The sequence below is a fragment of the Salmo trutta genome, chromosome 8 (genome assembly GCF_901001165.1).
Source record: "Salmo trutta chromosome 8, fSalTru1.1, whole genome shotgun sequence".
NCBI lineage: Eukaryota > Metazoa > Chordata > Actinopteri > Salmoniformes > Salmonidae > Salmo > Salmo trutta.
In genome coordinates, this window is record NC_042964.1 from 44,047,271 (window position 1) to 44,072,275 (window position 25,005).

General features: G+C 41.0%; 1 protein-coding gene across 1 annotated transcript; it reads left to right on the top strand.

Moving 5' to 3' along the window:
• The first annotated feature begins 6,738 nt into the window (after positions 1 to 6,738).
• On the top strand, positions 6,739 to 24,511 carry LOC115197981 (immunoglobulin kappa light chain-like). Its single transcript, XM_029759640.1, has 4 exons — positions 6,739 to 6,793; positions 18,151 to 18,342; positions 22,443 to 22,541; positions 23,931 to 24,511. Exons 1-4 carry the CDS (start codon positions 6,739 to 6,741, stop codon positions 24,245 to 24,247), a joined length of 663 nt encoding a protein of 220 aa, XP_029615500.1. The 3' UTR covers positions 24,248 to 24,511.
• The last annotated feature ends 494 nt before the right edge of the window (positions 24,512 to 25,005 follow it).

The following is a 25,005-nucleotide window of genomic DNA, read 5'->3' on the forward strand; positions in this document are numbered from 1 at the left end:
ACCAGGCTACGTAATGTTGTTAACTTTACGATAGTCTGTGCATGGCCTAAAAGATGCATCAGGCTTCTTGACTAACAGATAAGGTGAAGCCCAACTGGAACAAGAATGTTCAGCAATATCGTAATCCAACATGTACTTGACTTCTGCATCTAAGTGCCTGCACTTGTCAGTTGAACACGATGGAAGCACTGTCTTATTGGCTGAGCAGCTCCAACATCAACATCATGTTCAATGAGATGAGTACGAGAGAGCGTATCAGAAAACAGAGCAGGATTACTGTCAATACGTTTACCTCAATAGAGCATGCAAATTCCCAGTGGTGGAAAAAGTACTCAGTTGTCATACTTGAGTTAAAGTAAAGATACATCAATAGAAAATGACTCAAGTAAAAGTGAAAGTCAACCAGTAAAATACTACTTGAGTAAAAGTCTAAAAGTATTTTGTTTAAAATATACTTAAGTATCAAAGGTAAATGGAATTGCTAAAATGTACATAAATATCAGAAGCAAAAGTATAAATAATTTCAAATTCCTTATATTAAGTAAACCAGACAGAACAATTTTTTTATTTTTTTTATTGACGGATAGCAATAACACTCAGACATAATTTACAAACGAAGCATTTGTGTTTAATGAGTCTGCCATATCAGAGGCAGTAGGGATGACCAGGGATGTTCTCTTGATAAGTGTGTGAATTGGACCATTTTTCCTGTCAAAATGTAACGAGTACTTTGGGTGTCAGGGAAAATGTATGGAGTAAAAAGTACATTACTTTCTTTAGGAATGTAGTGAAGCGAATGTAAAAGTTAGCAAAAATATAAATAGTAACGTAAAGTACAGATATCCCCCAAAAACTACTTAAGTAGTACTTTAAAGTATTTTTACACCACTGTAAATTCCCCAAAGTTCTGAAATTTTAAATGGCCTTCAAAAACACCATCATCAGGAGCTGAACTCTCCTCCTCATACAACATATGAGGTGAAACCGACTCTAGGGCAACTGAGAATGCAGAAAGGACAGAACCAACTCTAAGTGAACTATCACCTAACTTAACAGGAGTTGATGCCGATGAACGAGAGTAGTAAGGTTTCAACAAATTCACATGAAAAAGTTGGGTGGCCTTCCTGCGCTTAGGAGTTGCAATCAGACAGTTCTGTTCAGACACTTTGCGCACCTCCGTGAAAGAACCAGCAAAGAACTTAACCTGCAAAGAAGAACCTACAAATAGGTAAAAGAGCTAAAACCTGGTCACCAGAGCTAAATTGTCTACGCTCCGACCGACAGTCATAAATATGCTTAATCTTTACTTGTGTCCTTTCCAGTTTCTCTTTTGCCAATTCAGCAGCAGAGCACAGTCTATTACGAACACCATTGACATAATCAAGTAAATTTACTGCTGGCTCTACTGTTCCCCAGCTGTCCTGCAACACAGCCAGAGAGCCACGCGCTGCATGTCCAAAAAACAGATCATTTAGACTAAATCCTATACTCTCCTGGGCAACTTCTCTAGCTGCCAACAGTAACCATGGCAAACCAACACTGGAACTCTTCCAAGTCAAGGTACAGTGCCTTCGGGAAAGTATTTAGAGCCAATGACTTTTTCGTTCACGTTTTGTTACGTTACAGCCTTATTCTAAAATGGATTAAATGGTTTTTCTTCTTCATCAATCTACACACAATACCCTGTAATGACAAAGCAAACACAGTTTTTTAGAATTTGTTGCACCTTTGGCGGCGGTTACAGCCTCAAGTCTTCTTGGGTATGTGTAATGGAAATTATATGATTAAAGGTTTGACTAAATTATTTCACTCAGAAACCATATAACCTGTTGAAATGTATTCGAAATTATAAGGCTATAATAATGGGTTAAAAACTATATTCCAATTCTGTGTGTGAGTAAGACACTGTTACTATTTCAAAATGAACAGGGCATAGTTGATAAGATGACCTTGTGAGAGGAACAGGAACAGGGCCTCCCTAAGTTAGGGAGGGGAACAACTGCCTGAAAACGGCTAGGCTGGCAAAAGATAAGGAGACAGGTGGTCTGGGTACTGTGGAAAAATACAGCCGCCTAAAGCGGGGTGGAGTTCTCTACTGATGTAAGTTTATTTGTGTGTGTGTGTGTGTGTGTGTGTGTGTGTGTGTGTGTGTGTGTGTGTGTGTGTGTGTGTGTGTGTGTGTGTGTGTGTGTGTGTGTGTGTGTGTGTGTGTGTGTGTGGTAATATAAAAGGCTGTGTGCATTGTATGAATTTCAGAGCTCTCATAAATCATCGTTTTGACCCTTGTAGGCTGGGTATCCGTCTGCTTCATTCAACCAGAATCTTACACAGTCTGGGGGGGGCAGACTGAGTAGTTTCATTGAAGTTCGGTTTAAGAACATTGATAACTTAATTATCGTAACAGTATGACTCTACAAGCTTGGCACACCTGTATTTGGGAGTTTCTTCCATTCTTCTCAGCAGATCCTCTCAAGCTCTGTCAGGTTGGATGGGGAGTGTTGCTGCAAAGCTATTTTCAGGTCTCTCCAGAGATGTTTGATTGGGTTTAAGTCCAGGCTCTGGATGGGCCACTCAAGGACATTAAGAGATTTGTCCTGAAGCCACTCCTACGTTGTCTTGGTTGTGTACTTAGGGTTGTTGTCCTGTTGGAAGGTGAACCTTCGCCCCAGTCTGAGGTCCTGAGCACTCTGGAGCAGGTTGTCATCAAGGATCTCTCTGTACTTTGCTCCATTCATATTTGCCTCGATCCAGATTAGTCTCCCAATCCTTGCCGCTGAAAAACATCCCCACAGCATGATGCTGCCACCAACATGCTTCACCGTAGGATGGTGCCAGGTTTCCTCCAGATGTGACGCTTGGCATTCAGGCCAGAGTTCAATCTTGGTTTCATCAGACTAGAGAATCTTGTTTCTCATGGTCTGAGAGTCTTTAGGAGCCTTTTGGCAAACTCCAAGCAGGATGTCATGTGCCTTTTACCGAGGAGTGGCTTCCGTCTGGCCACTCTACCATAAAGGCCTAACTGGGGGGGTTCTACAGAGATGGTTGTCCTTCTGGAAGGTTATCCCATCTCCACAGAGGAAGTCTGGAGCTCTGTCAGGGTGACCATCGGGTTCAGTTTGGCTGGGCAGCCAGCTCTAGGAAGAGTCTTGGTGGTTCCAAACTTTTCCATTTAAGAATGATGGAGGTGCCTGTGTTCTTGGGGACCTTCAACGCTTCAGACATTTTTTGGTACACCTCCCCAGTTCTGTGCCTAGACACAATCCTGTCTCTGAGTTCTACGGACACTTACATCGACCTCATGGCTTGGTTTTTGCTCTGACATGCACTGTCAACTGTGGGACCTTATATAGACAGGTGTGTGCCTTTCCAAATCATGCCCAATCAATTGAATTTACCACAGGTTGACTCTAATCAAGTTTTAGAAACATCTCAAGGATGATCAATGGAAACAGGATGCATCTGAGCTCAATTTTGAGTCTCATAGCAAAGGGTCTGAATACTTATGTAAATATGGTATTTCTGTTTTTAGTTTTGAATAAATAAGCAAACATTTCTAAAAACTGTTTCCACTTCGTTATAATGGGGTATTGTGTGTAGATTGCTGAAGAAATGGTTTTATTTAATCCATTTTAGAACAAGGCTGTAACATAACAAAATGTGGAAGAAGTCAAGGGGTTTGAATACTTTCCGAATGCATTGTAAGCTTTTAGTTTGACTAATGTATTGCCACTGGAGCCTGCTGGTGTAACTGCTAAACTGCTTTCTGATTGTACACTGTACTGCATGATTGTAGCGGGTTTACTAACGCGTTAGTTATATTAGCTATGTTGACTATGACGTTACTTTAGCTAATATGGTGAGCTAGCTGCGGTTATGATATGAAGGTTTGGCTAGGAAAGGTTTTTTCACCTGGTCACAGACAGCTGATATGTTGAACATTGAAGTCAACTATGCGAGAATGAATACAACGACCTGTTTGTATGTGGCTACGAAAGTGAATTGTTTGCATGTGATCAGGGGTGTATTCATTCCGCCGATTCTGTTGAAAAACATTTCTTAAATGGAAGGAAACGGAGCGAAACAGGAGTAAACATACATGAATTTGTCCGATAGAAACTATTGTTTGCTGTCACGCCTGCTCCCGCTCTTCCTCCCCCTGGTGCTCGAGGGGGCCAGGATCTCCAGCATTACACACTCAAGCCACCATCAGTACGCACACCTGCCTTCCCCCCTGTCACACGCATCAGCGATCATTTGACTCACGTGTACTCAGTTACTTGTGTCATTGCCTTCCCTATATCTGTCTGTTTCCAAGCTCTGTTCCCTGCTTCGGGATTTATTGTCTCATGCCCGTGTTCCGACACTGTTCCTGTCTTGCTTCCTTGTCTGTTCCCTAATAAATGTCTGACTCCCCGTACCTGCTTCTCCTGTCCGGCTTCGGGCCTTACAGTTTGCAACTGTTGGACTAATGATTACACCCTAGGTCAGTTAGATGATTACACCCTAGGTCAGCAAGAGTGTGCAAGGCAGTATTGAATGTTTCACTGTCTGTCCATGTGTCACTGTCAGTCACCACAAATCTTTCTCTCGAGCTGTGTTCACCTACGTTGAATTTATAGGCTAGGTTGTAGGAACCTCATGATGGGTATAGGGAAAATGCAAGTAATATTTAGTAGCCTAAACCAATCTATGTTAAACTGGGTGAATGGAATATCAATGACAGTCATCCAATATGCTGTAATAGAAATAAGGCCAATACACATACAAAAAAATAATCATGCTCCCTCATCTTAAATGGCACAGACCGCCACTGTTTAGTTCAGTCAGTGGTCCATGTCACTGTCTCTTCCCCCTGGCTGAACATCTGGTGACAGTGCTGGTCTATTCTGGGACAAGCAGAACCACCCAGCCCTGTCTATGTAAATCTCAGTTTCACTCCTACAGCTACTAGTCTAGCACTTGACCAGTGTCACTCGCTGACACCCTGGACTGGGACTGATGTAAGGGAGGTGACTGATTTTAACCTCTACGGCGGATTCAGGGAGGGACACATATGTCACGACTTCCACCGAAGGTGGCTCCTCTCCCTGTTTGGGCGGAGCTCGGCGGTCGTCGTCGCCGGCCTACTAGCTGCCACCAATCCCATTTTCCTTTTCATTTAGTTCTGTCTGGTTTTACACACCTGTGTCTTGTTTTTCTGATTTCGGTGGGTTTATATTTCCCCGCTGCAGGATAGGCTGTGCGGGATTATTTGCTGTAGGGTACATGTAAGGTGTTTACCATGGACATATTGCTTGTGGCTAGCGGAGTCAAGGTTTCTCCCCTGTGTGTGTCGTTGCGCTTTCAGAGCGCCCAATTAAACTGTTGATTTTCCTGGAACCCTTCTGCTCTCCTGCTCCTGATTCCACACACCCCCCTCCATCGAGAGGCATTGTTACAACATAACAGATAAGGCACCAAGTAATTGATGACAGATAAAAAAAGATTATACTTTATGATGATAGTGTGTAGTGTATGTCTCTACGTAAATGTGTCTCATGTTTGAGCCCAGCATCATGTCTCATTCAAAGATCAAACAGATCATGAAAAGGTTTAATACATGCTAGATAATCACATCAATATTTGGTTGTGAAGTGCATGTAGGGATTTGGTTTGAGGGGCTGATGATGATTTAACATCACTTTTCTTATACTTGTGTAGATCTTACTCTGCATATGGACTGGTAATGTCTTTCAAAACGTCTCATAACTTTTGTACACACTTTCAGTTCATTACCAATATAACAAGTTACAACCATGATGATGATATAAATGATGATGATGATGATGAGGACGATAATGAGGAGGTTGGAGAACGTGTGATTTGTATCATGCGTTCTAATCATATTCATCATCTAGTGACCTCATCTAGTGACCATTGTTCCATGTCACTGTCTCTTCCCCCTCAGCACATGCAGTAGGTCCCAGCTGTAGCAGTACAGTCATTGTGCAGTCTGACTGAGGGAGGTTTTTGTACGGCTCTGTATCACTGTGTGAACACATTACCACTGTGGTAACTCTGACAGTAGTAATCTCCTGCATCTTCAGCCTGGACTGCACTGATGGTCAGAGTGAAGTCAATCCCAGATCCACTACCACTGAATCTAGATGGAGTCCCAGACTGAAGTGATGTAGCATAGTAAATAAGGAGTTTAGGAGCTCCTCCAGGTTTCTGTTGACACCAGGCTAGATAGTAACCACCATGCACATCACTGCTGGTTTTACAGTTCAGAAAGACGGTCTGTCCTGGGACAACAGCTTTCACTGTAGGAGTCTGAGTCACAACATACTGTCCTCTGGATTCTGAAAATATAATAAAAACATTGATATGAATGAAATATTACATAGTAATTTATAGTTCTGAATAGAAATATTAGCATTTATATACTGTACATGTAAACACTGTAGATTTAATTAATTTTCAACAATAAATTCCAAAAACTGTAACCTTGAAAGCAGAAAGCAAGTGTCCAGATGAAGATGGTGATAAAAGTCATGGTTGCTGTGGGTTCTGTTGTCATGAAGGACAGCTCTCAGTCATGAAGTGTTAAACTCACAGGGAAATAAACACTACCAGATCACTGAAGCAATGACAGCACCTGCAGTAGGTCCCAGCTGTAGCAGTACAGTCAATGTGCAGTCTGACTGAGGGAGGTTTTTGTACGGCTCTGTATCACTGTGTGAACACATCACCACTGCTATGGTAACTCTGACAGTAGTAATCTCCTGCATCTTCAGCCTGGACTCCACTGATGGTCAGAGTGAAGTCACTCCCAGATCCACTACCACTGAATCTAGATGGAGTCCCAGACTGAAGTGTTGTAGCATAGTAAATAAGGAGTTTAGGAGCTCCTCCAGGTTTCTGTTGGTACCAGGCTAGACGATCATTACCATACACATTACTGCTGGTTTTACAGTTCAGAGAGACTGTCTGTCCTGGGACAACAGCTTTCACTGTTGGAGTCTGAGTCACAACGTACTGTCCTCTAGATTCTGAAAAATGGAATACAAATATTTATATGAAATTAATTTTACATATAGTAATCAATAGTTCTGAATCAAAATATTAACATTAATATACATTTTGATGGCATAGATTTAATTCATTTTAAACAAAAAATGCAATTAATTTTTTTTTACCTTGTATGTAGAAAACAATTGTCCAGATGAAGATGGTGATAAAAGTCATGGTTGTTGTGGGTTCTGTTGTCATGAAGGACAGCTTTCAGTCATGAAGTGTTAAACTCACAGGGATATAAACACTCCCAGACCACTGAAGCATGTGCTGTCTATGCAGAGCATCATCACTATGCAAATCATCTTCTGGTCTTCTCCCTATCCACCGTTACTCAGTAAACGTAGACCACTAAGGATCCATTACAACTGAGAGTCCATTACAACCTGATGATCTTGCTCCCACAATTGTCACCTAATAACCATTAAAGTCCATATTAATATGTAAATAAATTCTGTGAATAAAAAGGGTATAAATACAATGGATATTATTGGTTTAAGGGCTATAACATATGATTACTATCAATGTTGTTTAGCAAGACAATAACATAATGAATACTGGAGAAAATATTTGTAAAAGTACTATATAATGTAACTAACTAACATACACTGAGTATTCCAAACATTAAGAAGACCTTCCTAATATTGAGTTGCACCGTCCCCTTTTTGTCCTCAGAACAGCCTCAATTCGTTGGGGCTTGGACTCTAAAAGGTGTTGAAAGCGTTCCACAGGGATGCTGGCACATGTTGACTCCAGTGCTTCCCACAGTTGTGTCAGGTTGGCTGGATGTCCTTTGAGTGGTGGACCATTCTTGATACACACGGGAAACTGTTTTCTAGTTCTTGACACAAAACAGTGCGCCTGGCACCTACCACCATACCCTGTTCAAAGGCACTTAGATTTCTGTTCTTACCCATTCATCCTCAATGGCACACGTACACAGTCCATGTTTCAATCGACACAAGGCTTAAAAATCATTCTTTAACCTGTCTCCTTCCTTTTATCTACACTGATTGAAGTGGATTTAACAAGCGACATCACTAAGGGATCATAGATCTCACCTGGATTTACCCGGTCCGTCTGTCATAGAAAGAGCAGGTGTTCTTAATGTTTTATTATACTCAGTGTGTATGATTTTGTCTGCTGCTTATTGTTCATGGAAATGAGGGTGGCAGGAATCCTAGCGATTATGAGCGTTGGGCCAGTAAACGAAAGGTTGTTGGTTTGAATCCGCGAGCTGACGAGGTAAGAAAATATTTAGATGTGCCCTTGAGCAAGGCACTTAACCCTAATTGCTCTAGGGTTGCCCTCAGTAATGTCTGATCCCTGGCTGTGGGTGGCATATGCAAAGAGCACATTTCCAATTCAAATAATACACACTTCTACATGTGTTAAATAAGACAAATGTAAGCACCCATATAATTATTGAATATGGTATGGTAACATACTGTGTTGATATCTATGCAAAATTGGAACGCTAGTCATGTTAAACTGCCCAGTGATCATTGGTCATGTATCGCCCCCTGCAGGGAAATTAGTGTTAGTGCAGTGAGTTGTGTGGACTGAGTGGACTGAACACTGGACTGCTATTGAGAGAAGAGAGACTCCATTGTGCAGAACTGCTACTCTGTCCCTGACTGAGTTCAGCTCCCTCCCTCCTCTCCTGTGTCTCTGATCAGACACACTGGGACTCTGTAGACTACCATTACAGTACATGAAACCCAGTATCTCCTCTACGTATTAAGAATACAATGTACAATATGTGTGAAGTAACTTCTAATATCTTCAAGGAACGTCAGGAAGACTGTTTCGGAAGATTACAGATTTGAACCGTTTTGCAGATAGATGGGTTCATGATTCCACATGGGATACTCAAGAACAAATGGAAGTGACTGAATATGATTTAACAGCTTTGAGTTATCAGATATAGCTATTGTTGTTCAGCTCTACTACACAGCCAGTCTAAAATAACTCTTACCAAACTCAGTTCTTATGTTGGGGACATTATATAAAATACAGTTATGTTATCTCAGTCAGTAATGTCCATGACTCTGCAGTGTGAGTAAAGTTCTTAAATATATTGTCAGCTGCCCTAAAATGTCCTCATAGACAAATGTACCAGTGAGTCTTTGACCTCAAAGTTAAGGACGGCCATCCTGCTAACTGATATAAGTGTGCAGTCTGACTGAGGGAGGTTTTTGTATGGCTCTGTATCACTGTGTGAACACATATTTACTATTGATGTAGTGTTCACTCTGACAGTAGTAATCTCCTGCATCTTCAGCCTGGACTCCACTGATGGTCAGAGTGAAGTCACTATGAGATCCACTGCCACTGAATCTAGATGGAGTCCCAGACTGAAGTGTTGCAGCATAGTAAATCAGGAGGTTAGGAGCTCCTCCAGGTTTCTGGTGGTACCAGGCTACGAAGTTATAATTAAACAGAGATTATTTGATCATGTTTTCAATACCTTATAATGTAAATCAGTGTTCTAAGATAAAAACGTATTTATATGCATTCTTCAGTGGATAATACTGAAAGGAATTTTATAATATCTGTACATTATAGGAACACCTGTTATTACAAAAGTACAATGATTAATGTTTTGCTTTAGCTTCAGATTAAGAATCAGTGGTAGAGACTTTGTAAGTGCATGAAGAGGTCAACTGTACAAAAGTCAGATGTCTGTGTGTTGAAACTATACTTTCAGTTCCTGTTGATACAGGAACTGCTGGCACATGATCGCAATAGGAGGAAGAAGGATTAAGAACTAACTAAAAATAACAATAAGCTGAACTCTGCCTAGCAGAGACATCTTTGTATTAGCAACTATTAATTATTAGCTTATATGGTATTAAAGTTAAGGGCGTGCAATCCTTATAAAAAAACTAACCTCTGATCAAATAAGTTTTCCTATGGTCCCTTGTGTGCACATAGGGCAGAATTCCCTTACTATACTCATAACCCAGTACTATCAGTCTCTACTGTATTATACTAGTATTTCAGTACTATCAGGGTGGTACTGAGAGTGAACTGTGTATGAAGGTTCTCACTCTTGTGTGAAGGAGGTTTTTGTACAGAGACTTCACCAGATGGATCACTGTGGTGGACTTTTGGAAGTGGCACAAAACTGGTACTGAGAAGAAAGTCCATGTTTGTATTTTCTCTCTCATTAAACACAGTTGAATCATGTTATTAAACATGTTTTGCGATGTTCTCATCTTCTCCAGAGGAAAGACTTTTAGACTATATCTTTTTAGAGAATTGTGTGGACAGATTGGTAGATTTTTAGAGCTCAGAGTTACCGAAGTGAGAGAATTGTTCACATACCACCATGTTAATTTGGCAATAAAACCAAAAGCATTCTAACATGTGATTAAAAAGTATCAGGTATGAAGGTAAGACCCAGATGCAGACAACATCGAATTAACAATAGTTTAATAATTCAACAGGGGCAGGCAATAGACAGGTCAGGGCAGGTAGGGGTCAATAAACCAGAGGTGGGGCAACGGTACCAGATGGCAGTCAGGCTCAGGGTAGGCAGAGGTCAATAATCCGGAGGTGGGGCAAAGGTACAGGTCGGCAGGCAGGCAGGCTCAGGGTAGGCAGAGGTCAATAATCCGGAGGTGGGGCAAAGGTACAGGTCAGCAGGCAGGCTCAGGGGCAGGCAGAGTGGTCAGGCAGTCGGGCTCAGAGTCAGGACAGGCAAGGGTAAAAACCAGGAGGGCGAGAAAAAGAGAGAATGGGAAAAGCAGGAGCTGAGAGACAAAAACACTGTTTGACTTAACAAACCAGACGAACTGGCAACAGACAAACAGAGAACACAGGAATAAATACACAGGGGATAATGGGGAAGATGGGCAACTCCTGGTGGGGGGGTGGAGACAATCACAATGACAGGTGAAACAGATCACTGTGTGACAAAAAGAGCACATTTTGATATTCAGTTTTGAATGTCAGCTCATTGTTCTGTTGAGATGTAGCTACTCCTATTCCTATAATAAAACCAACACTTTGTATTGCATTCATAGTAGATGTTAACACTGACAGTTTAAAGGGGAACCTTCTCTATAGTTTTTAATAGTATTTTGAGGTAATTTTGGGATTGTATCTCAGAGTAGCTTTGACATAAATGAAGATGGAGATTTCATGTCTTATTTAAAATTGTGAATATTAAATTATACTGTATGCAGACTGTATAAAAGTGATTTTTTGTCTAGGAGATGGCTTCATCTGTGTCCATGAAACCCGCTCCTAGTGTTTTGCTGTGCTTGATGTAATAAACTGTAGAGCATGAATGTAACATAAATTTATCTGATGGATTGTTTTGTCTAAAAATTAATCCAGAGTTTTTTCGTTTACCTTTATCTTCAAAGATTGTTTTTCGTTATTCTCAGTTGTGCTCTGTACTGTAGCAAATTGTTTATCCAGTGTGTATTGTTGATCTGAAATGGTTTTGTTCACTGATAACACAGTGTCTCTTCTCTTTCCTCCTCTCCTAATGTTAAAGAGTAGTAGTAGTAGTAACTGACTCTCTCGTCTCCTAATGTTATAGAGTAGTAGTAGTGGTAACTGACTCTCTCCTCGCCTAACGTTATAGAGTAGTAGTAGTAACTGACTCTCTCCTCTCCTAATGTTATAGAGTAGTAGTAGTAACTGACTCTCTCGTCTCCTAATGTTATAGAGTAGTAGTAGTGGTAACTGACTCTCTCCTCGCCTAACGTTATAGAGTAGTAGTAGTAACTGACTCTCTCGTCTCCTAATGTTAAAGAGTAGTAGTAGTAACAGACCCTCTCCTCTTCTAATGTTAAAGAGTAGTAGTAGTAACTGACCCTCTCCTCTCCTAATGTTATAGAGTAGTAGTAGTAGTAACTGACTCTCTCGTCTCCTAATGTTATAGAGTAGTAGTAGTAACTGACCCTCTCCTCTCCTAATGTTATAGAGTAGTAGTAGTAACTGGCCCTCTCCTCTCCTAATGTTATAGAGTAGTAGTAGTAACTGACTCTCTCCTCTCCTCTCTTAATGTTATAGAGTAGTAGTAGTAACTGACCCTCTCCTCTCCTAATGTTATAGAGTAGTAGTAGTAACTGACCCTCTCCTCTCCTCTCCTAATGTTATAGAGTAGTAGTAGTAGCTGACCCTCTCCTCTCCTCTCCTCTCCTAATGTTATAGAGTAGTAGTAGTAACTGACCCTCTCCTCTCCTCTCCTAATGTTATAGAGTAGTAGTAGTAGTAACTGACCCTCTCCTCTCCTCTCCTAATGTTATAGAGTAGTAGTAGTAACTGACCCTCTCCTCTCCTAATGTTATAGAGTAGTAGTAGTAACTGACCCTCTCCTCTCCTCTCCTAATGTTATAGAGTAGTAGTAGTAGTAACTGACCCACTCCTCTCCTCTCCTAATGTTATAGAGTAGTAGTAGTAACTGACTCTCTCCTCTCCTAATGTTATAGAGTAGTAGTAGTAACTGACCCTCTCCTCTCCTCTCTTAATGTTATAGAGTATTAGTAGTAACTGACCCTCTCCTCTCCTAATGTTATAGAGTAGTAGTAGTAACTGACTATCTCCTCTCCTAATGTTATAGAGTAGTAGGAGTAGTAACTGACCCTCTCCTCTCAAAATGTTATAGAGTAGTAGTAGTAACTGACCCTCTCCTCTCCTAATGTTATAGAGTAGTAGTAGTAACTGACCCTCTCCTCTCTTAATGTTATAGAGTAGTAGTAGTAACTGACCCTCTCCTCTCCTAATGTAATAGAGTAGTAGTAGTAACTGACCCTCTCCTCTCCTAATGTTATAGAGTAGTAGTAGTGACTGAACCTCTCCTCTCCTCTCCTAATGTTATAGAGTAGTAGTAGTAACTGACCCTCTCCTCTCTTAATGTTATAGAGTAGTAGTAGTAACTGACCCTCTCCTCTCCTAATGTAATAGAGTAGTAGTAGTAACTGACCCTCTCCTCTCCTAATGTTATAGAGTAGTAGTAGTAACTGACCCTCTCCTCTCCTCTCCTAATGTTATAGAGTAGTAGTAGTAACTGACCCTCTCCTCTCTTAATGTTATAGAGTAGTAGTAGTAGTAACTGACCCTCTCCTCTCCTAATGTTATAGAGTAGTAGTAGTAACTGAACCTCTCCTCTCCTCTCCTAATGTTATAGAGTAGTAGTAGTAACTGACCCTCTCCTCTCTTAATGTTATAGAGTAGTAGTAGTAACTGACCCTCTCCTCTCCTAATGTAATAGAGTAGTAGTAGTAACTGACCCTCTCCTCTCCTAATGTTATAGAGTAGTAGTAGTAACTGACCCTCTCCTCTCCTAATGTTATAGAGTAGTAGTAGTAGTAACTGACCCTCTCCTCTCCTAATGTTATAGTGTAGTAGTAGTAACTGACTCTCTCCTCTCCTAATGTTATAGAGTTGTAGTAGTAACTGACTCTCTCCTCTCCTAATGTTATAGAGTAGTAGTAGTAACTGACCCTCTCCTCTCCTAATGTTATAGAGTAGTAGTAGTAACTGACCCTCTCCTCTCCTCTCTTAATGTTATAGAGTAGTAGTAGTAACTGACCCTCTCCTCTCCTAATGTTATAGAGTAGTAGTAGTAACTGACCCTCTCCTCTCCTAATGCTATAGAGTAGTAGTAGTAACTTACCCTCTCCTCTCCTAATGTTATAGAGTAGTAGTAGTGACTGACCCTCTCCTCTCCTAATGTTATAGAGTAGTAGTAGTAACTGACCCTCTCCTCTCTTAATGTTATAGAGTAGTAGTGACTGACCCTCTCCTCTCCTAATGTTATAGAGTAGTAGTAGTAACTGACCCTCTCCTCTCCTAATGTTATAGAGTAGTAGTAGTAACTGACCCTCTCCTCTCCTAATGTTATAGAGTAGTAGTAACTGACCCTCTCCTCTCCTAATGTTATAGAGTAGTAGTAGTAACTGACTCTCTCCTCTCCTAATGTTATAGAGTAGTAGTAGTAACTGACCCTCTCCTCTCCTCTCTTAATGTTATAGAGTAGTAGTAGTAACTGACCCTCTCCTCTCTTAATGTTATAGAGTGGTAGTAGTAACTGACCCTCTCCTCTCCTAATGTTATAGAGTAGTTGTAGTAGTAACTGACCCTCTCCTCTCCTAATGTTACAGTGTAGTAGTAGTAACTGACTCTCTCCTCTCCTAATGTTATAGAGTAGTAGTAGTAACTGACCCTCTCCTCTCCTAATGTTATAGAGTTGTAGCTGACCCTCTCCTCTCCTAATGCTATAGAGTAGTAGTAGTAACTGACCCTCTCCTCTCCTAATGTTATAGAGTAGTAGTAGTGACTGACCCACTCCTCTCCTAATGTTATAGAGTAGTAGTAGTAACTGACCCTCTCCTCTCTTAATGTTATAGAGTAGTAGTGACTGACCCTCTCCTCTCCTAATGTTGTAGAGTAGTAATAGTATCTGACCCTCTCCTCTCTTAATGTTATAGAGTAGTAGTAGTAACTGATACTCTCCTCTCCTAATGTTATAGAGTAGTAGTAGTGACTGACCCTCTCCTCTCCTAATGTTATAGAGTAGTAGTAGTAGTAACTGACCCTCTCCTCTCCTAATGTTATAGTGTAGTAGTAGTAACTGACTCTCTCCTCTCCTAATGTTATAGAGTTGTAGTAGTAACTGACTCTCTCCTCTCCTAATGTTATAGAGTAGTAGTAGTAACTGACCCTCTCCTCTCCTAATGTTATAGAGTAGTAGTAGTAACTGACCCTCTCCTCTCCTCTCTTAATGTTATAGAGTAGTAGTAGTAACTGACCCTCTCCTCTCCTAATGTTATAGAGTAGTAGTAGTAACTGACCCTCTCCTCTCCTAATGCTATAGAGTAGTAGTAGTAACTGACCCTCTCCTCTCCTAATGTTATAGAGTAGTAGTAGTGACTGACCCTCTCCTCTCCTAATGTTATTGAGTAGTAGTAGTAACTGACCCTCTCCTCTCCTAATGCTATAGAGTAGTAGTAGTAACTGACCCTCTCCTCTCCTAATGTTATAGAGTAGTAGTAGTAACTGACCCTCTCCTCTCCTAATGTTATAGAGTAGTAGTAGTAACTGACCCTCTCCTCTCCTAATGCTATAGAGTAGTAGTAGTAACTGACCCTCTCCTCTCCTAATGTTATAGAGTAGTAGTAGTAACTGACCCTCTCCTCTCTTAATGTTATAGAGTAGTAGTGACTGACCCTCTCCTCTCCTAATGTTATAGAGTAGTAGTAGTAACTGACCCTCTCCTCTCCTAATGCTATAGAGTAGTAGTAGTAACTGACCCTCTCCTCTCCTAATGTTATAGAGTAGTAGTAACTGACCCTCTCCTCTCCTAATGTTATAGAGTAGTAGTAGTAACTGACTCTCTCCTCTCCTAATGTTATAGAGTAGTAGTAGTAACTGACCCTCTCCTCTCCTCTCTTAATGTTATAGAGTAGTAGTAGTAACTGACCCTCTCCTCTCTTAATGTTATAGAGTGGTAGTAGTAACTGACCCTCTCCTCTCCTAATGTTATAGAGTAGTTGTAGTAGTAACTGACCCTCTCCTCTCCTAATGTTACAGTGTAGTAGTAGTAACTGACTCTCTCCTCTCCTAATGTTATAGAGTAGTAGTAGTAACTGACTCTCTCCTCTCCTAATGTTATAGAGTATTAGTAGTAACTGACCCTCTCCTCTCCTAATGTTATAGAGTTGTAGCTGACCCTCTCCTCTCCTAATGCTATAGAGTAGTAGTAGTAACTGACCCTCTCCTCTCCTAATGTTATAGAGTAGTAGTAGTGACTGACCCTCTCCTCTCCTAATGTTATAGAGTAGTAGTAGTAACTGACCCTCTCCTCTCCTAATGTTATAGAGTAGTAGTAGTGACTGACCCTCTCCTCTCCTAATGTTATAGAGTAGTAGTAGTAACTGACCCTCTCCTCTCCTAATGTTATAGAGTAGTAGTAGTAACTGACCCTCTCCTCTCTTAATGTTATAGAGTAGTAGTGACTGACCCTCTCCTCTCCTAATGTTGTAGAGTAGTAATAGTATCTGACCCTCTCCTCTCTTAATGTTATAGAGTAGTAGTAGTAACTGATACTCTCCTCTCCTAATGTTATAGAGTAGTAGTAGTGACTGACCCTCTCCTCTCCTAATGTTATAGAGTAGTAGTAGTAGTAACTGACCCTCTCCTCTCCTAATGTTATAGTGTAGTAGTAGTAACTGACTCTCTCCTCTCCTAATGTTATAGAGTAGTAGTAGTAACTGACTCTCTCCTCTCCTAATGTTATAGAGTAGTAGTAGTAACTGACCCTCTCCTCTCCTAATGTTATAGAGTAGTAGTAGTAACTGACCCTCTCCTCTCCTCTCTTAATGTTATAGAGTAGTAGTAGTAACTGACCCTCTCCTCTCCTAATGTTATAGAGTAGTAGTAGTAACTGACCCTCTCCTCTCCTAATGCTATAGAGTAGTAGTAGTAACTGACCCTCTCCTCTCCTAATGTTATAGAGTAGTAGTAGTGACTGACCCTCTCCTCTCCTAATGTTATAGAGTAGTAGTAGTAACTGACCCTCTCCTCTCTTAATGTTATAGAGTAGTAGTGACTGACCCTCTCCTCTCCTAATGTTATAGAGTAGTAGTAGTAACTGACCCTCTCCTCTCCTAATGCTATAGAGTAGTAGTAGTAACTGACCCTCTCCTCTCCTAATGTTATAGAGTAGTAGTAACTGACCCTCTCCTCTCCTAATGTTATAGAGTAGTAGTAGTAACTGACCCTCTCCTCTCCTAATGCTATAGAGTAGTAGTAGTAACTGACCCTCTCCTCTCCTAATGTTATAGAGTAGTAGTAACTGACCCTCTCCTCTCCTAATGTTATAGAGTAGTAGTAGTAACTGACTCTCTCCTCTCCTAATGTTATAGAGTAGTAGTAGTAACTGACCCTCTCCTCTCCTCTCTTAATGTTATAGAGTAGTAGTAGTAACTGACCCTCTCCTCTCTTAATGTTATAGAGTGGTAGTAGTAACTGACCCTCTCCTCTCCTAATGTTATAGAGTAGTTGTAGTAGTAACTGACCCTCTCCTCTCCTAATGTTACAGTGTAGTAGTAGTAACTGACTCTCTCCTCTCCTAATGTTATAGAGTAGTAGTAGTAACTGACTCTCTCCTCTCCTAATGTTATAGAGTAGTAGTAGTAACTGACCCTCTCCTCTCCTAATGTTATAGAGTTGTAGCTGACCCTCTCCTCTCCTAATGCTATAGAGTAGTAGTAGTAACTGACCCTCTCCTCTCCTAATGTTATAGAGTAGTAGTAGTGACTGACCCTCTCCTCTCCTAATGTTATAGAGTAGTAGTAGTAACTGACCCTCTCCTCTCTTAATGTTATAGAGTAGTAGTGACTGACCCTCTCCTCTCCTAATGTTGTAGAGTAATAATAGTATCTGACCCTCTCCTCTCTTAATGTTATAGAGTAGTAGTAGTAACTGATACTCTCCTCTCCTAATGTTATAGAGTAGTAGTAGTGACTGTCCCTCTCCTCTCCTAATGTTATAGAGTAGTAGTAGTAGTAACTGACCCTCTCCTCTCCTAATGTTATAGTGTAGTAGTAGTAACTGACTCTCTCCTCTCCTAATGTTATAGAGTAGTAGTAGTAGTAACTGACCCTCTCCTCTCCTAATGTTATAGAGTAGTAGCTGACCCTCTCCTCTCCTCTCCTAATGCTATAGAGTAGTAGTAGTAACTGACCCTCTCCTCTCCTAATGTTATAGAGTAGTAGTAGTGACTGATCCTCTCCTCTCCTAATGTTATAGAGTAGTAGTAGTAACTGACCCTCTCCTCTCTTAATGTTATAGAGTAGTAGTGACTGACCCTCTCCTCTCCTAATGTTGTAGAGTAGTAATAGTATCTGACCCTCTCCTCTCTTAATGTTATAGAGTAGTAGTAGTGACTGACCCTCTCCTCTCCTAATGTTATAGAGTAGTAATAGTATCTGACCCTCTCCTCTCTTAATGTTATAGAGTAGTAGCTGACCCTCTCCTCTCTTCTCTCCTCCAGCTGGTCCCTCTATCAGACCCACAGTGTCTTTGCTCCCCCCGTCCTCTGAGCAGGTCTCCTCTAGCGGCTACTCCCCACAGGGGGCAATGGTGAGCTGGGAGGTGGACGGGTAGGAGGTGATGGGGGGGTCCTGACCACCACAGAAGAAGAGAAGAGCAGCCGCTCCAGCATCCTGACCCTGAGCAAGGCACGCTGGGAAGAGGGAGGGGTGTACACCTGCAGGGTTGCCAACAACGATACCAGTGATTCGGCAGCCTTCCGGAGAAGTCACTGTACTGTCTAGAGACAGGAGAAACCATTATAGAGGGCTAGAGAGTTCCCACGTGGCGCTATTGAAGAAAACATTTGTGTTTTTTTAGCTGAATGTTACAGCTGTAGTGATGTGTGATAAATGATGTCATTTTGAGATTAAATAGTCCGTATGTTCTTTCCTATTGAGTTCAAATAAAGCCTGTTTTGATAAAAAATAAAAACAAAACAAGTTGATTTAATCATGATTCCAGTGATCACTGTCTCATGAATAGGCAGCACATTTCATACTAATTTATATCAATCAGCTTCTTTCATTATTTAGCATTGTAGCATATAGCTAATCTCATGTTTTCAAACAGGGTTAAAAGGGCATCTGATCCAACAAATACTTTGCAATCATTTCTGCACCTGTATGATCCTGTTATACTGTAACACCAATACCAGTGATAATAATTAGTGATATTTGATAATTAACCTCTAAGATCTGCTCTCAGAACTCACACTGCTAAACAGTTACTTGCAATAACATATATATTTACAATGTTTAATTCCTAAAATGATTTTATTACATTTGAAGTTTTAGTAGTAGTTACCACCACAAACGGATGCTGGCACTAAGACGGCACTCAACGATTTGTATAAGGCCATAAGCAAACAAGAAAATGCTCATCCAGAGACGGCGCTCCTAGTGGCCGGGGATGCTCGTTGCATGTGGCAGGGCTTGCAAACTATTATAGACTACATTGTGAAGCACAGATGAGAGGTGCCCAGCGACACGAGCGTACCAGACGAGCTACATAACTTCTATGCTTGCATCGAGGCAAGCAACACTGAAGCATGCATGAGAGCATCAGCTGTTACACACAAATGTGTGATCACACTCTCCATAGCTGATGTGAGTAAGACCTTTAAACAGGTCAACATTCCCAAGGCCGCAGGGCCAGATGGATTAGCAGGACGTGTACTCCAAGCATGCGCTGACCAACTGGCAAGTGTCTTCACTGACATTTTCAACCTGTCCCTGAACGAGTCTGTAATACCAGCACGTTTCAAGCAGACCACCATGGTTCCTGTGCCCAAGAACACCAAGATAACCTGCCTAAATTACTATCAAGCTGTAGCACTCACGTCTGAAGCTTTGAATGGCTGGTCATGGCTCACATCAACACCATCATCCCAGAAACCCTAGACCCACTCCAATTTGCATACCGCCCCAACAGATCCACAGATGATACAATCTCCATTGCTCTCCACACTGCCCCTTCCCCCCTGGACAAAAGGAACACCTACATGAGAACGCTATTCACTGACTACAGCTCAGCGTTCAACCCCATAGTGCCCTTGAAGCTCATCACTATGCTAAGGAACCTGAGACTAAACAACTCCCTCTGCAACTGGATCCTGGACTTCCTGATGTGCCGCCCCCAGGTGGTAAGGGTAGGTAACAACACATCTGCCACGGTGATACTCAACACAGGGGCACCTAAGGGGTGCGTGCTCAGTCCCCAGCTGTACTCCCTGTTCACCCATGACTTTATGGCCAAGCACGACTCCAACACCAGAATTAAGTTTGCCGACGACACAACAGCCTGATCATTGATAACGATGAGAAAGCCAATAGGGAGGAGGTCAGAGACCTGGCCGTGTGGTGCCAGGATAACAACCTCTCCCTCAACGTGATCAAGACAAAGGAGATGATTGTGGACTACAGGAAAAGGAGGACAGAGCACACCGGCATTCTCATCGACGGGGCTGCAGTGGAGCAGGTTGAGACAAACAAACTATCATGTTCCAAACACACCAAGACAGTCATGAAGAGGGCATAACAATGCCTATTCCCCATCAGGAGACTGAATAGATTTGGCATGGGTCCTCAGATCCTCAAAAAGTTCTACAACTGCACCATCGAGAGCATCTTGACTGGTTGTATGGCAACTGCTCGTCCTCCGATCGCAAGGCACTACAGAGGGTAGTGCATACGGCCCAGTACATCACTGGGGCCAAACTTCCTGCCATCCAGGACCTCTTTACCAGGCAGTGTTAGAGGAAGGCCCAAAAAATTGCCAAAGACTTCATCCATCCTAGTAATAGACTGTTCTTTCTGCTTCCTCATGACAAGCGGTATCGAAGCTACCCGGACTATTTGCATTATTCCAACCCCACCCCCATTTTTACGCTGCTGCTACTCTCTGTTTATTATCCACGCATAGTCACTTTACTTCTACCTACATGTACATACTACCTCAATTACCTCGACTAACCGGTGCCCCCGCACATTGACTCTGTACCGGTACCCATGTATATAGCATCACTACAGTTATTTTATTGTTGCTCCTTAATTATTTGTTATTTTCTATTTTATTTATTTTAAAAAATTAAACTGCATTGTTGGTTAAGGGCTTGTAAGTAAGCATTTCACTGTAAGGTGATCATGAGAACGGTGAGGAATCAGTCCAGAACTACACGGGAGGATTTTGTCAATGATCTCAAGGCAGCTGGAACATAGTCACCAAGAAAACAATTGGTAACACACTACGCCGTGAAGGACTGAAATCCTGCAGCGCCCGCAAGGTCTCCCTGCTCAAGAAAGCACATATACATGCCCGTCTGAAGTTTGCCAATGAACATCTATTCAGATTCAGAGGACAACTGGGTGAAAGTGTTGTGGTCAGATGAGACCAAAATGGAGCTTTTTGGCATCAACTCAACTCGCCATGTTTGGAGGAGGAGGAATGCTGCCTATGACCCCAAGAAAACCGTCAAACATGGAGGTGGAAACATTATGTTTTGGGGGTGTTTTTCTGCTAAGGGGACAGGACAACTTCACCGCATTAAAGGGACGATGGACGGGGCCATGTACCGTCAAATCTTGGGTGAGAACCTCCTTCCCTAAGCCAGGGCATTGAAAATGAGTCGTGGATGAGTATTCCAGCATGACAATACCAAAAACACACGGCCAAGGCAACAAAGGAGTGGCTCAAGAAGAAGCACATTAAGGTCCTGGAGTGGCCTAGCCAGTCTCCAGACCTTAATCCCATAGAAAATCTGTGGAGGGAGCTGAAGGTTCGAGTTGCCAAACGTCAGCCTCGAAACCTTAATGACTTTGGAGAAGATCTGCAAAGAGGAGTGGGACAAAATCCCTCCTGAGATGTGTGCAAACCTTGTGGCCAACTACAAGAAACATCTGACCTCTGTGATTGCCAACAAGGGTGTTGCCACAAAGTACTAAGTCATGTTTTGCAGAGGGGTCAAATACTTATTTCCCTCATTAAAATGCAAAATATTTTATAACATTTTTGACATGCGTTTTTCTGGATTTTTTGTTGTTATTCTGTCTCTCACTGTTCAAATAAACCTACCATTAAAATTGTAGACTGATCATTTCTTTGTCAGTGGGCAAACGTACAAAATCAGCAGGGGATCAAATACTTTTTTCCCTCACTGTACATCAACACATTTTTCACCTTATCGACCCATATAACACATTTTTCACCTTGTCGACCCAGATATTCAAAATCGTGACCTTTCAGTTACTGGCCCAACACTCTAACCGCTACCTACCTACTGCCCCTTTTACAACATCAAATAGCAACTGTTTACTTGGATAACTAATGTATGGCAACTTTTATGTCACACCACCATTATATTTTGATCTTGATGATGATCAGATATAATTAACTGTCTGTTCACTCATGCTTGGTCTCTCATGTAAGTTCCTCTAATCAGTTAGTGAACACTTCTCTAAACTAAAGCTGGTAGGATTCCTCTGGTAGTGTTGTCTGTCCTCTGTGACTTTACCACCACTGTTAAATCTGAGATCAACATGTTTAATAAAGGAATATACAACATGGATCACTATCACTACTGCTGCTGCTGTTGTCTTTCATATGGACAATATGGAGGAATACTAGCAACACTGATCTAATGCTGGACTGTACCTCCAGACTAGGAGAAGACCTGATACACAGAGGAAGGAAAAAGGACTAATATCTGGATGTAAGATACAATTAATATTTTATTATTTGGAAACAGCTTATATGAAGTGTTTGTTCTACCTGGAAGATGTTAAAGTGTATTAGTGTTAATTGTGCTTCTGTATGAGTGATTTTCACTGTAACAGCTGCAGCATCACAACACAGAAAGGTTTTTGTACCAGCAGTAATAGTGATTGTATCACTGTGGAGGACTTTTGGTAGTGGCACCAGACTTGATGTTGGAAGTAAGTAAACAACATAATGTACCGTTTTATTCACCTTTTGATGTCGTGAGTCAATATTTCTATTAATTTTGTCTTGATATTGAGGATTTTTAAACAAAACAACATTTTTTATGATATTTTGAAAAATACACAAGGTCTACACGTACTATGGCCAATTTTAATATACATGTTATTACATCTAATAAAATGTATGTTCAATATTTTCTAAAGATTAAAGTGATTAGCCTACATCTTAGATTAGTTGTATGAATCAACATACAGCACCTTGTAGGAAATATATAGTAAACAGTAGATTTCTGCTCAATGTTAAGGAAAACGAAATAAAAAAACACTTTATTTAAAATTGAATAGATTAAATCATTTCAGAAAAGTATTCATACCATAGTAGAGTTAATTATTTGAACCACAGTCTAAAGAAATTCAGCTTGCCCAATGGTCAGGAGGTTTTTGTACCAGCAGTAATAGTGATTGTATCACTGTGGTACACTTTTGGTAGCGGCACCAGACTTGATGTTGGAAGTAAGTAACAAGCTCTCTTGTTATTTCTTTCTGATTACATTTTTTTGTATTTTACTTTCTTAAACTCTGTCTCCATGAAAATATTTTTCTTATTACTTTCGATGAAGCCTTCTCTCAAATAACATTTTATTTAACCAAAATGTTAAAATGTAGGTGTTTATTTATATGTCTGGTTTGATGGATTGCAGAGTATAATTCTGGTATGATAACTATTTACAAATATTGGATATAGTTGTTGCATTGTGTATTACTGTTAGTGTCAGATTTTAGAACTTTCACTCTTAAATATTTTTGGTTAAATTTTGCTTTTGACTGAGCCTTCTTTCAAACTTACATTTTATTGAATCAAGATGATAAATTGTAAGTTTATTTATGTCTGGTTTGTATGATTACGGACCATAACTTAATTCTGGTAAATAACTATTTAATAGTATTGCATATAATATTCATCATTGTTGCATTGTATTCATGGTAGACTTCACTGTTAGTGTGAAGACAAAGGGTCTCAGTTATGGTTGTAACTGACTTCATAATCCAACATGGGTGATATGTGATGAAAATACTATGAATATGAGTAGGCTATTCTGATCAGATCCATTCCGTAACAATATCTGTATAATATGTATAACTGACACCATATGACTAGTAACTCTAGTTATTTAACCACTTTATACTTGTTTGGTTCATAAATCTGCTGTATCTTATTACTTTAGTATTTTCTCCACATCTTTTAAATAATCTAACTTCTACATTCATATTTAGAGGGCATTTCCACTTCACTTTATTTTGATGTGTACTTTGCTGAAGATAATCTCTTGCTGTAGCTGTACTTGATGTAGTTACTTAGTTGATGTGTTCTGTTTGTTCCAGGTTACAGTGCCCCCACCCTCACCGTCCTGCCCCCCTCCAGTGAGGAGCTGTCCAGTACAACAACAGCCACACTGACGTGTCTGGCCAACAAGGGCTTCCCCTCAGACTGGACCATGAGCTGGAAAGTGGACGGTACCAGCAAGAAGCAGGAGGCCAATCCTGGGGTCCTGGAGAAGGATGGTCTTTACAGCTGGAGCAGCACCCTGACTCTCACTGGCCAGGAGTGGACCAAGGCAGGAGAGGTGACCTGTGAAGCCCAGCAGAAATCCCAGACTCCAGTCACCATGACCTTGAGGAGGGCTGACTGTTCTGGGTAGAACCACTCAGTCACACACCCCTGTGGAGAGAGGCTGCTGGTTCCTCTGCTTTGACTCTGTTCTGAGATCAGATGTTCTCTGTCTTATTGATCACTGACATGTAGACTAACAGGGGGCTTTGTTTGAGTTCATGTGTCAATCCTCTCTGTAGACTGAGGTTGTATCAGTGTTAGATGTGATGTGTTCTGTTTTATTACTATTAGATACTGTAGGAATGTTTGCTTTGATGAACTGATGAAAATAAAGATTTCTCTTTGGAACAAATATTTTCGTTGTCTCTTTGAATAATTAGATTTTAGTGGTAAATGTTGAATGGTGTAGACATATATTAATAAAGCCTGATTCCCAGTTTCTTTTAAAACTATCAGACCTAAATGTCATTGCGTAGTTATTTATGTTCTAACTGCGTTGTCATCAACCAGTAGTTCATAGTAAGGGATGGATCGAAATGTACCGAATGGGTACCTGGTGGAAAATGGGTTCATGCTTTTTCAATTTAACTCAAGGGGAGGATTTAGTATTTAGTTTTTCAATTTAGTCCAGGGGAGGGTCATGTAATTTGCATTTCATGAAATGTGTGTATTTCTCAGTGTTTTAAAATGAGTTGCTTATTATGCTATACAGTATATCGATGTGTGTCCGATGCCACCCCTCATAATCAAGTGCGCCTATAGGCTATTTAGTGTGGTCTCAATCAAATGATCCCTAGCCTAGAGGCTACAGGCTACGAAGTGTATGCTCAGAGAAGCACCACGCAA